The 13,970-nt window shown below is 39.9% G+C and overlaps 1 protein-coding gene across 4 annotated transcripts in view; it reads right to left on the reverse strand.

Annotated features, from left to right (window-relative positions):
- The window catches only part of HERC5 (HECT and RLD domain containing E3 ubiquitin protein ligase 5), a 50,012-nt gene that overhangs the window by 14,129 nt on the left and 21,913 nt on the right, over window positions 1–13,970 (reverse strand). For 3 of the 4 annotated variants that reach the window (XM_032142359.2, XM_058433008.1, XM_058433011.1), the window contains 4 exons: window positions 13,273–13,427; window positions 6,041–6,154; window positions 5,095–5,205; window positions 2,980–3,150 (listed from right to left, as the gene is read on the reverse strand). In XM_032142359.2, the coding sequence (XP_031998250.1) occupies window positions 2,980–3,150; window positions 5,095–5,205; window positions 6,041–6,154; window positions 13,273–13,427 (551 nt within the window). The remainder of the gene's footprint in view (window positions 1–2,979; window positions 3,151–5,094; window positions 5,206–6,040; window positions 6,155–13,272; window positions 13,428–13,970) is intronic. The other variant, XM_058433009.1, reaches the window with a different exon arrangement.

Below are 13,970 nucleotides of genomic sequence, written 5' to 3' on the forward strand. Positions count from 1 at the left end.
CATAAAAATCGGCTGGGTGTGGTGGCTCACACCTGTAATCCCAGCACTTTGGGAGGCCAAGGTGGGTGGATCACGTGAGGTCAGGAGTTCGTGACCAGTCTGGCCAACATGGTGAAACCCCGTCTCTACTAAAAATACAAAAATTAGCTGGGTGTGGTGATGCATACCTGTAATCCCAGCTACTCAGGAGGCTGAGGCAGGAGACTCACTTGAACCCGGGAGATGAAGGTTGCCATGAGACGAGGTCACACCACTGCTCTCCAGCCTGGGCAACAGAGTGAGACTCTGTCTCAAAAATAAATAAATAAATAATAAAAATCAAGATATTAAAAAAACCAGAGCACACACAAGGTGTTTGCTGAAGTGGCTGTTTGCTCCCCGAAGAGGCTGCACCCCCACTGCTGACACCAATCCCTCCCAAGAGGATGCTATCATAACCCATCTTTGCTCCTTCAGTCACCCCTCCATTCCTGCCTTTTCTTGGAATCCTTCACTTCCATTCACAAACATGTTAAGGTCCCCCCAACCTTAAAAGGAAAAAAAAAAATCCCAACACATTGTCTCCAATACAGACAACATGGGCTCCTTCTACTCTTGCCAAACTTCAGAGATATACGCCAACTTCCAAACCCACTTCTCCACCTAAATAGGTCTCTCCAAGAAGACCAGGAACTGTAAATCTCCAAGCTCCAAGGACTTTTTCTCATATCTCATCTCCTTGATTTCATTAACTCATTTTCCACTTCTGATCACGTCCTTTTTCTTGACACACTCTTCTCCCTTGCTTTCTCTTATGAAGCACTCTTCCCGGTTTTATATCTCTCTTCTTTTTCCTGCTGGCTTAATTTCTAGAAACAGAATTGCAGACATATCCTAACACTTCTGTCCTTTCTCTCTGTTCTTTCCCTGGATGCTCATTTTCTCCTTAAACTTTGTTTACCACCCATAGGTATTTAACCTTCAGATTCAGTGCATTTTCTCTCCTGATTGACAGTCACTTCCAAAGGCCTGTTCAACATTTCTACCCAGATGTTATACTAGCATCCCCAGAAAGCTCCTCTTACCAGTTTCTTTATTTAGATGCTGCCTCTTCCATTCCTCTCAGTGAAAAAGTGAAATATTAAAAATCTTTGTAGCAAGACCAGGTGTCAAACCCTTCCCCCTCTTCTTACTAAGGACAAGCTGCCCAATCTCATAAAGCCTCAGTTTTCCCACAAGATTATCAGAAAGATTACAGGGGTCATACATGTAAAATGCCTCACACAGAGCCTGCAAATGGTAAATGCTGAGTGTTACCTGAATTTAAAAACTGAATGAACAATATATAAAAGTGGAACTCAAATAATCGAGTGGACTGACTGGCAAAGCATAGAATCACATAACGAGTTGATTAGAGTTATACAATTATCTGTGTGCAAAAATACATGGAAATGCCAACTCTAACTGCAATATATATATTTTTTTCCTTGAGACAGAATCTTGCTCTGTCGCCCAGCTAGAGTGCAGTGGGGCAATCTTGGCTCACTGCAACCTCTACCTCCCGGGTTCAAGCAATTCTCAAGCCTCAGCCTCCCAAGCAGCTGGGATTACAGGCACCCACCACCACACCCAACTAATTTTTGTATTTTTAGTACAGATGGGGTTTCACCATGCTGGTCAGGTTGGTTTCAAACTCCTGACCTCAGGTGATCTGCCCACCTCGGTTTCCTAAAATGCTAGGATTATAGGCATGAGCCACTGTGTCCGGGTGCAATATGCTTTTAAATCGGTATCTTGAGACTTAGTAAAGTCAATCTTTCTTTAATCTGAGTAGGAGAAGTGATAAACTAGGGTCCCCAATCAAAAATACTCCATTTACTAAATATTATCAGCCCAATCTTTATCCGTCTTCATTAAGCAGAACGTCTAGTGCCTAATGGCTGGGCCCAAATCCTGGCTCTGATGCTCATCAGTTGGGTTACTCTTGGATAAGTTACCTAATAGTTCTGTACCTCAGTTTCCCCATCTGTAAAATGAGGGAAAAACAGAATCTGCCACATAGTGTTGTTGAAAGGGTTACAAATTAGGTATAAGGCACTTACAACAGTTCTTGCCACAAGGACAGCACTCAAAAGATCTACTGGTCATTATGATTCGGTATCAAATATTTACTAAGAAGACAAATTATATGGTAATTAGACAAAAAATCAGTTAAAGATCTTCTGAACATGGTCAAATCTACAATTATACCCCCAAATAACTGTAGGATTTAAAGAAAAAGTTCTCTTTTCTACAAAGCAATTTAGGTTATTATTATTTTTGTTTTTTTTTGAGACAGAGTCTCGCTCCGTCACCCAGGCCGGAGTGCAGTGGCATGATCTCGGCTCACTGCAACCTCTGCTTCCTGGGTTCAAGTGATTCTTATGTCTCACCCTCCCGAATAGCTGGGATTATAGGCGCCCACCACCACACACGGTTCATTTTTGTATTTTTAGTAGAGACAGGGTTTCACCATGTTGACCAGGCTGGTCTCGAACTCCAGACCTCAGGTGATCCACCTGTTTCAGCCTCCCAAAGTGCCGGAATTACAGGTGTGAGTCACCATGCCTGTGCCAATTTAGGTTATTGCATAAGAACAAAAACAACCCCTTAATTCTCCTCTATGCTAACCATCTCACTGAAACCCTTCAAGGGTGGTGCTAGCCAGGCTAGACCAGACCTCAGAAGGGACTGGACCTCTTAGGGCCAACAATGAACTATCTACCTGAGCAGGGTGTGGGGAGAACAACCACTTTGCCTGCTGCTCCTTAGCCCAAACATACGGAGTGAGTGCCCACAGCTATCACCCAAAACTCAAAGGCAACTAGGGAATCAGAGGAACCCTAAAATAAATCTCTGTGGCAAAGGAAGATAACTTCCTCTCTATGAAACCCTTTGCTACATTCTTTTATGTTTTTCTTTTCTCGGCAGCAAAAACATTAAGTGAGAATTATACTTTACCCATAACTCTTTCCTCAGGTCTTCATTCTCAAATTGACTTAGCTGATTCAAAACATCCTCAATCAAGTGATTCCTTCTGACTGTTAGATCAAACGTGGGCCTTAAAGCGAATTCAGACTCTCTTTCTTCCTCAATTGCTGCCGACCTAAGATAAGCTTTATGTTTTTTACCCTAGGAAAACAGAAACAGAAATATTACACTTCATTTTACCATTGGCCCTCTCTAAGTAAAAATTTGGAAAGCAGAATAAACTGGTTCTGCTTATAAGTGCAGGTCACATTTATGAAAAGAACCTTATATGCACCACTGAAGATAAATGATAACATCAGTATTTAGTATCAGTGAGCAGAGGAAACAAGGGACCTGAAGAATCAAAGCCTTTGTGGAGCCAACCTGGATAAGCAAGTAAGTTACCAACTGCAGGTTTTATCGGACCACTTTCTCCTATACACACAATTATTAATGCTTAAGATACCAAAGTTACTTATTAACAGGCTAAGAGATGTATTGATATCCACTGAAACAGTGCACTGCAACATGATGCTCTCTCATTCTGAAGAGAAGTTCAGATGCTTAGAAAGCAAACAGGCTGCAGGAAAAAAATCCAGGTATGAGAGATGTCACCAAAGAGCCTACTCCAAGAAAAAAAAAACCTAGACAAGAGATTTTAAGGGAGAATTTACCTAAGAAGTTAATCGAAGAGAGACAAGCGGGGAGAGAGAGTGGGAGAGACGGACAGACAGACATAATGTCCATTCTGAAACCAAATGGCAATTTTAAGGTCATTAAAGTCTATGGTACAGGGCCGGGCATGGTGGCTCACGCCTGTTAATCCCAGCATTTTGGGAGGCTGAGGTGGGCAGATCACTTGAGGTCAGGAGTTCGAGACCAGCCTGGCCAACATGGTGAAACCCTGTCTCTACTAAAAATACAAAAATTAGCTGGGTGTGGCAGCGGGCTACTCGGGAGGCTGAGTTGGGACAATCGCTTGAACCCAGGAAGTGGAGGTTGCAGTGAGCCAAGATCACGCCACTGCACTCCAGCCTGGGCGACAGAGGGAGACTCTCTCAAAAAAAAAAAAAAAAAAAAGAAAAAAAAAAGTCTATGCTTTTAGCAGAAAAAGGAGTAGTCAAATATTACTTCTACGAAATTATCTCTGGAACCTTGTTTAAAATCAGGAGAGAATAGGTTATAAGAGTTGAAGCAAAACAAAGTTCTTTTCTTTTTTTCTTTGATATCCCTTCGTTAAATATTTCATTAGTCATACTCAGAACTCATAAATCAATTCCCCATTTTTATTATGGTAAATGCATTATATGAAACTATCTGCTTTAAGGACATATATTTGAATATTATACATACATATAACATATGTCTGCATGTGTAAAAGTGATAATAATACCCAACCCTTTGGGTACTTTGTGTGAGGCAGTTTTAAATGCTTTACCTATATTAACAAATTTAATCCTTATAAAATTGCAATGAGGCAAGGAGTATCTGATACAATTCCTCGGGAATTTTCAATTGCCCAATTTTACTACTTTGGTGGTAAAATATTTTGTTAACGTTTGATAAAATATCCATCCACTTTGCTGGATATATCTACAAACATAACCACCTCAGCTAGTAACAGTACCGTACATTCTTAAGGGGGGAATCTGTACAAACCTCTATTATGGCACCATCACAGAGTAGTAGCCATTTATTGGGCTCCTAATTTCAGGAATCTTCGGCCACTTCTATTCCTGCTACCGTATCTTTTCATTAGATTGTGCCTCCTTACATAGGTGCTAGTCAAGCCCAAGTTTGTTATACCTCTTTGAGTACTATTCAGAAGACTACAGGCTGCCACTGCCAACTTCAGGTAAAAACCCGACAACTCGGCCAGTTGTCCGAGCTCCATCCCTTGCTACCAAGGCCCTAATTTGCCTTAAGGTGAAGATGATTCAAATTATGACAGTCTGCCTTGCTTCTTCATTACAGTATAAGCTCCTTGAATGCCACAACCATTGGTTTCACTGGTAGGTGGTTCTCTTATCACCCTCAAAATACTGCATGATTAAGAAGGCACTTAGCATGTGATTTATGCTAATGAAGACAAATAGGCATACATACCTCTATTTTTAAAAGTGTGTCTGTATGTAGTAGTTTAATTTTCGACAGATTATTAAAGATAAATGGAAAGTGACTGAATATGACACAGCATTCTACATTTTCTGAAGTGTCCTAAAAATGGAAATGACAATAATTCTGATAAGTTAAAGGACAGAGAAACCTTACACTTTACCTCATAGCCTTACATCCCTGATGGTTTAAGGTCTCAGTACTTCCAACAAAAGCAATCCAAATTACTGGTCCATAGAACTAGTAGTAGCAAATGTGTTTTATATGTATCAATGAAAGGTATATAAAGAGAATGTTTAGTGCCCATTTAATTTAGCAATTAATTATAAACTTTGGATGCTTTCCCAAAGAGTCTGTTCTGCTGAAACCTGAGTTTCTACCATGTGAATAAGCTCAGTTGCATTTGGTAAACAGAGAATGATATAACATGGGTAGCTGGTTAGCTCATACATGAATTTTGCTGGGCAAGACTTGATGTGCTAGATGGAGAATTATAACCTTCAGAGAAAAGAAGAAACACTTCGGGTCAACTGCTACCTTGGCAGCAGGAGCCCTTCAACTGTATTTTCAGAAAATAAAAAAGGAGTGCTTACACCTAAGACACTCTACCCCCACGGTCTTGGCTCTTCGCTCCTGATGAGTCTCACTGCCTTCTATGACCACTTTAAGGGTATCAGAGCTCCACTAGTCCTTCTCTAATTACAGTGTAGACAGATTTCTACCCTTTCCTTTTTGTGCATTTTTCATACTCCCATAGTCATCTCCCAAGGCGTCACTTTTCTGTTGGAACTCTGACTACAAAATTGCATAGATTTTGAGGAGTCTTAACATTTCCCACAAGCCCTGCTATTTCTATTGTGCAATTTTGCAGAGGACAAGAAATGCCTGTATTAACTCACTGATTATCAATTTCCCCCTTTAAACATGCTATACCTACCACAGTCATTTTCCACAAGTACCTTCTGCATACTTCTACAAAAAAATTGAGACGGTGCAAAAGTTCATCTACTTGGAAAATACTTTCAGGTAGTTGATATTTCATCTGGTTTACCTTAAATAAAATATGACTTGTGAAAAAGTTTTATATTTAAAGACAATTTTGCTTAATAGCTGTTAGATTATCAGATTAAATTATAAATGAAACACTCTTATAATGACCAGAATAAAATTCTATCCAATGCCTCCACTGCCAAAGCCCCAAATTTTCATGAACATAAAGAATATCTAAGATTTAAGAGTAGAGATTGATGATATAATGATAAACTTCTAGTTATTTTTAATTCATAGGAAAATTTTAAAGAACTTTCAATCCAAAGAAAAAAAATGCAATATCCCAAAGTACTCTGGGGTCCAGTTCTTCTGTCTTAGTCTTCGGGACTTAATAATATACCACTTATAGACATTCACTCTGCTGAGGCATTTGTGGAACATTCCCCTACCGAGAGGAAATTTTCCAACCCTCCATCCCATATGATATGATCAGGGTTATGATGACAGACACATGAACACTCTGGCATGTCGTGAAAACAATGAATAATAATGACACTAGACACTTCGGACATTAGTGACTGTTAGTATTTGACTTGGATGGGTGTTATCCTGAAATAAATTACTCTCAGGTGGTCTTCTAAAAACTCATCTTGGCTATATGCACTGAAACCATGTGTCTAGAATGTTACTGACTCTCGTCCAGACCTCAAATATTCCAGGCCTCCCAGTACTACCACCCAAAGTCTGGTGAGACTGTTTCACCCTGTAACTATGGCCCTCTGGATCTGATGATCTTTGCCTTATATTATCATTATTAGCCTTAAGATCTCCAGAGTCACAGAGAAAGTGGGTACTTCATCTTCATGGTTCCTGGTGGCCTCCTGCTGAGGTGGGGAGCCTGACGAATATCAAATATTCTGATATTATCTATTAGGGTCAAAGGACAAAGTGGGATCCCCTGAAGATTTCTTTTGTTGCTGCTTCAGTATTTCTTGTGATTCTCTTTGTAAGTGGCAAAAGCTTGTTAGAATATACCTTCCCAAGCTCTTCAATAAATTTCTCATTTTTTCAAAACACAAATTATTTTTCATTAACCTTTCCCTTTTGTAAAAAAACCTTTAAAAATTGTTGAAAATAGCCATTGTTTTTCGATAGTATGGCAGATTTTTTCTTCAGCAGTATGATATATTAGGTACCCTGATCCACCGAAAACAACTAGAAATATAGGAAAAGCTGTAACAAACATGTTTAAAGGCATTACTGAGTTTTTAGGTAGATATCGAATAATCAGGTCAAAAACTAAATGAAAGTGGCATTTGCCTTGAGAGCATCTGCCCAACCTGGTGAATGTAAACTTCAATTTTCAATGGTTGGGGCTTTGGGGAAAGGAGGCAAAGCCTAGACTGTTCAAATTAGGGAGTCCACAGGAGAAGTTATCCCCACAAGTCTGAGACCCAAAAGGGTTAAACCATCAGGTAAGGAAGAACTAGAAATGAATAAGCTCTTTCCTCCACTGCTATATCAATCACTCCACCTCCACCTTGACCCCAGGACCACAAGGCAAACTGTTTCAAGTTCAAATGGTGCTGAGTTGGGGAAAAATTATCCCCTACAGGATCTGTAATTACAAAAGAGCTCTCCTTCAACTTTGCCACCAAATTCTAAAAAGCTTCAAGCTAAAAATGTAAAGTACTACCAAACTGGTGGTATCTCCAGGAGCCTGGCAGAAGAAAATTCTCTGTGAAGAAACCCAGCCCTCAAGTAATTCCAAAAGATAAAGTTCCAAGTAAAACAGACAGCTCTCACACATACACAAATCACAAAATACATGAGGATAAAGACACCAGGAGGAAGATTCAGCAGACACTGACCTGCAAAGACTTCAGATACCTGAGTTATAAGGCATATATATTCAGATAAATAAAAGGAAAGCGTGAAAAGAATGAAGAAATTATAAATAATGAGCAAGAAACTAAATTTAAAGAATAAATTCGAGTATTAGAAATGAAAAACATTAATACTTGAAATAAAAACTTAAAAGGTAGTATTAATAGCAACCAAAATCACTGAAAAGAGAATTCATGAACTGGAAGATAGGGCTGAAGAAATACCATCCAGAATGGGGTACAGAGAGACAATGAGACGGAAAATATGACAGAAAGCTTAAGGGACATGCCAAATAGACTGAGAAAGTCTAACATGTCAATAACTGGAATTTCAAAAAAGAGTCAATATTCATTTAGATTTAAAATGTGGAACAATTTCTAAAAGGAGGGAAATATCCTTAACCTACAAAGGGTATTTTCAAAAACCTAACAGAAGGCCAGACACAGTGGCTCATGCCTGCAATCCCAGCACTTTGGGAGGCCAAGGTGGGAAAATCACTTGAGGTCAGGAGTTGGGAGACCTGCCTGGGCAACGTGGTGAAACCCCATCTCTACTAAAAACACAAAAATTAGCCGAGCGGGGTGGCATGTGCCTATATTCCTGGCTACTCAGGAAGCTGAGGCATGACGATAGCTTGAACCCAGGAGGCAGAGGCTGCAGTAAGTCAAGATCGTGCCACTGCACTCCAGCCTGAGCAACAGGATGAGACTCTGTCTCAGGAAAAAAAAAAAAAAAAAGCCTATAGGGCCGGTGTGGTGGCTCACCCGGGTAATCCTTGCACTTCGGGAGACCAAGGCCAAGGCAGGAGAATCACTTGAGGCCAGGAGCTCAAGACCAGCCTGAGCAACATAGTTAGGCCCTGTCTCTCCAAAAATGAAAAAATTAGCTGGGCATGGTGGTGCATGCCTGTAGTCCCAGCTACTCAGGAGGCTGAGGTGGGAGAATCACTTGAGCCCAGGAGTTCAAGGCTGCAGTGAGCCATGATTGCACCACTGCACTCCAGCCTGGGCACAGAGTGAGACTCCGACTCAAAACAACAAAAACAACAACAACAACAACAGCAACAACAAACCCCTATAAGTAAATGACACTAAAAGCATTTGCTTTGGAAACTAAGAATAGTCCATGAAAAAAAATTTCCTTTAAAATCACAAATAAGTACCCCCTGTTACCCCACTTCTATTTAACATCATATTAGAAGCCCTAGCTAGAGCAAGACAAAGGAAAATAATAAAACGTATGTGGACTGGAAAAAGAAAACATAAAAAATTCAAAAGAATCTATAAGTAAATACTAGATATAACACGAGAATTTGGCAAATTTCCTGAATATAAGAATCACTATTCAGGCCAGGTGCAGTGGCTCACACCTGTAATCCCAGCATTTTGGGAGGCAGAGCCAGGCAGATCACTTTAGGCCAGGAGTTCAAGACCAGAGTGGCCAATATGGTGAAATCCCATCTCTACAAAAAATACAAAAATTAGCCAGGCATGGTGGTGCACGCCTGTAATCCCAGCTACCTGGGAGGCTGAGGGAGGAGAAGTGCCTGAACCCAGGAGGTGGAGGTTGCAGTGAACAGAGATCACACCACTGTACTCCAGTCTGGCCAACAGAGGGCAACTCTGTTTCAAAAAAAAAAAAAAAAAAAAAATTAATATTCAAAAATCAATGCATTCCTATACACCAATAACAGATAATATAATTTTTAAGACACTATAATAGTGTAACAAATGCAAATGTCTTGGGATATATTTGACTAAACAGACTTTAATAGTAAAATAACAAAACTTCATTGAAAGACAACTAATAAGTGGAAAAGTAAATGCTATGAAGATTCACAACAGTAAAGATGTCAATATAGTGAAATACAGAAATATAAACAGTTAAATGTAGATTCAACGTAATTCCAATCAAATTCTCAATAAGACTTGGTACGTGTGTGTCTCTGTATATAACTTGACAAGGCAATTTAGAAATACATATGGTAAATTTTTAGCAAAATGTATATGCCAAAAATATTCAAGATGCACTTCAGAAACAAGGCTAGGGTACTTCTCTTACTAGATATGAACAATTAATGTACAGCCATACAAACGGACCCATGGTATAGTGGACCCATGGTACAAAAACACCTAAAATTGAATCCCAAACATGGAAACTTGATTCACAACAGTTTGCATTGTCTATCAATGATGAAAAGACAGGATTTCAATAAGTGGTGCTAGGGTAACTTTTTCGTATTAAAAATAATAAAAATAAATTTACAATACGTTTTCAATTGCATTAAACAGTAAATTGTGAAATGCAAAGCTAAAGTCAGTATTTCCTTTAGACCTGGACAAGTGTCCTCTGCCCTAGGACCATGGTTCTTGGCAGTGGCTCTCCTCCAGCCAAGCCTCTTCCCCCAGAATAAGGGGTCTGCAGGGCCAGGGGGACCTATTTTCAGCCCACACATCCCCTTCTAGATTGGGCTGCATATACCAAGGACCTGGGATTCCATGTTCAAATGGTTCCAAGCCTGCTTCTGACACAGGCCTCTCCCCGTGCTTGGTCTCTAGAGAGTGAACTATGTCACAACTGAGATCCTCCAGTCTCAGGGTTGGCTAAGGAGGGTCTGTGGTGGGAGATGGGATGGAACTCAGACATATGGGCTGAGGTGTCCACATACGGGCATGTGACACCCCTTCTGGTGTGGGACAAAACCAAGGGAGGAAAAGAAGAGCAGAGGGCTGCATTTAAGCTACCACTTCTCTTTACTTTTCTCTCTTTTTTTTTGAGATGGAGTCTTGCTGTCACCCAGGCTGGAGTGCAGTGACGCAATCTTGGCTCACTACAACCTCTGCCTCCTGGATTCAAGCGACTCTCCTGCCTCAGCCTCCCAAGCAGCTGGGATTACAGGCGCACGCCACCACGCCCAGCTAACTTTTGTATTTTTAGTAGAGATGAGGTTTCACTATGTTGGTCAGGCTGGTCTCAAACTCCTAACCTTGTGATCTGCCCGCCTCAGCCTCTAAGCAAAGTGCTGGGATTACAGGCACGAGCTACCACACAAAGCAAGCCACCACTGTTCAATGTAGAATTTTAAGAAGACTGAGATTTCTAAATTCAAACCTGGCCTCCTCTGTCATTATGAAGGTTTATTTGTCAAAAGAGGAGGACAGTATATTTTAACAGTTTGTTGGATAAGTTTTTAACCTTTTAAATATTAGACATATGGTATATAGGCCTCCATTTGTACTCTTCCTCTGGCCTTGGCTATTGTCCTCTTAGAAGACTATCTAGGGCAGTTTTGGAGACCTAATCTAGCCCTCTGTTATTTTTATAGTCTTAGTGGAACATAGCCATGACCATTCATTTTTGTATTGCCTGTGGCTGCTTTCATGCTACTCCTGAACAGCTGAGTAGCTGCAGTTGTGACAGAAACCACATGCCTCATAAAGCCTAAAATATTTACTATCTGGTCCTTTCCAGAAAAAAGCTGCCGACCCCTGATTTAGGGTAATAATTTAAAACCTTTACGGGAGAAAAAAAGTGTAAAACAAGACACAAGGAGTAAAATTATATAAAGAAATGGACAGACAGATTTATCTACATTAAAATTAAGAATGTGAGTTTGCCAAAAAACACCATAAAAGCAAAAGACAAGCTATAACTGGGATAAAATATTTGCAACACATATCATTGACAAAGGAGTAGTATCCAAAATAGAAAGAATTCTCGTAAGCACTAAGGAAAAGTCAAATACTGGCTGGGCACAGTGGCTCATACCTGTAACACCAGGACTTTGCGAGACTGAGGTGGGTGAATCATTTGAGCTCAGGAGTTCGAGACCAGCCTGGGCTACATGGCGAAACCCTATCTCTACAAAAAATACAAAAATTAGCAAGGCGTGGTGGCTTGCACATGTAGTCCAAGCTACTTTGGAGGCTGAAGTGGGAGGATCACAGGAGCCTGGGAGGCAGAGGTTGCAGTGAGTCAAGACTGCGCCACTGCACTCCAGCCTGGATGACAGAGGGAGAATCTGTCTTGAACAAATCAAAACCCTTTACGGGAGAAAAGAAGTTTAAAACAAGACACAAGGAGTAAAAAGAAATGGAATGACCAATTTATCTACAATAAAATTAAGAATGTGAGTTTGTCAAAAAACACCGTAAAGCAAAAGACTAGGATACAGTATTTGCAACACATATCATTGACAAAGGAGTAGTATCCAAAATAAAAGAATTCTATAATCAGTAAGAAAAAGTCAAACATCATTTAAATGAACAAAAGTCAAGGACAGGCATTTCACAGAAAGGGAAACAAATATTGCAATTATAAACATGAAAATATGCTCTAGTGCATTTGAACCAGGGAACTACAATTAAAACCATAATTTGGTATCATTTCCTATCAAAAATATTTCAAAATGTTAAAGTCAGACATGGAGCAACGGGAATTCTCATCACCTCCTGGAGAGAATTTAAATTGGTCCAATTGCTTTAGAAGAGTTTGTCACTACCAGTAAAGAACAACACACACATATCTGCAGCTTATCAATTCTAGAATTAGGTATGAAAACCAGAACCAACTCTTGACACAAGAAAACCAAGAGATATGAACAAAAATGTTTATAGCAGCACGTTTTCTCATAGAGGAACTCCCAACAAGACAAAAAAAAAAAAACACACACAAGAATTGCAAACAGCATATATATCTGTCAATATTGGAATGGATAAGCAAAGTATGGTATATTCATACAATGAACTATACTGCAGAGTGAAAATGAATGAAATACAGCCATAAGCATTAATCTGGATGAATCTATAAAACAACATTGAGTGTAAGAAGCATGTATTCCATTCACATAAATTTTGAAAATAGCAAAGTTAAACATCATAGTGTCTAGAAATACACACATACAGTTCTAAAACAGTAAGAGCAAGGGAATGATTATCCCAAAATCCAAGATCATGACTACCTCTGGGAGATGGAGGGTTTGCAACCCATGAGGGGTACACAGGTATTTCTAAAGCACACAGGTATTTCTAAAGTACTGGAAATGTTTTTTTTTTTTTTAACATGGGTGGTAAGGACACTAATGTTTATTTTACTATTTTTCTTTGAATTCTAAATAGGTATTATATATATATTCCTTTATATGTATGATGTAATTTGCAAAAAAACATAAAAAAATAGCAATTTAAACTTCATATGTCTCACATGAGTTTGCTTAAGATTCAAGCCAGCTGAAAGGAAGGGAATTTTTACGGCTAGATAAAAACCTTTAGAGGTTTCTAAAGGAACTCTTACCCTGTGCAGCTTCTTCAACATTTCTAGGAGAGCTTGAACATTACCATTCTCCTCAGCACTTTCATCCCAGTAATCCAACTGGCATATCACGGCTGTTTTAAACATCTGGACCAGTTTGCTGAAAGTGGATTCTTGCAGAGTTGCCCAATGCTCTTCTGAGGAATACAAATTTTTTTTTAAAATGAGTTTTATTGTGCTTTTTTTTTTTTTTTTTTGAGACAGAGTCTCACCCTGTTGCCCAGGCTGGAGTGCAGTGGCACGATCTCAGCTCACTACAACCTCTGCCTCCCAGGTTCAAGCAATTCTCCTGCCTCACCCTCCTGAGTGGCTGGAATTACAGGCGTCTACCACCACACCCGGCTAATTTTTGTATTTTTATAGAGACAAGGTTTCACCATGTTGGCCAGGCTGGTCTTGAACTCCTGACCTCAGGCGATCCGCCCACCTCTGCCTCCCAAAGTGCTGAGATTTTAGGCGTGAGCCACCTCACCAGCTTATTGTGTATATTTGAGGTCTACAAAATGTAATGGGATACATATAAATAGTAAAATTGTTACTATAGTGAAGCAAATTAACATTTTTTGGTAGGCCAGGCATGGTGGCTCACATCTACAATCCCGGCACTTTGGGAGGCTGAGGCAGGTGGATTGTCTGAGCTCAGCAGTTTCAGGCCAGCCTGGGCAACATAGAGAAACTCG

The sequence above is a fragment of the Hylobates moloch genome, unplaced genomic scaffold (assembly GCF_009828535.3).
Source record: "Hylobates moloch isolate HMO894 unplaced genomic scaffold, HMol_V3 SCAFFOLD_2, whole genome shotgun sequence".
NCBI classification, from domain to species: domain Eukaryota; kingdom Metazoa; phylum Chordata; class Mammalia; order Primates; family Hylobatidae; genus Hylobates; species Hylobates moloch.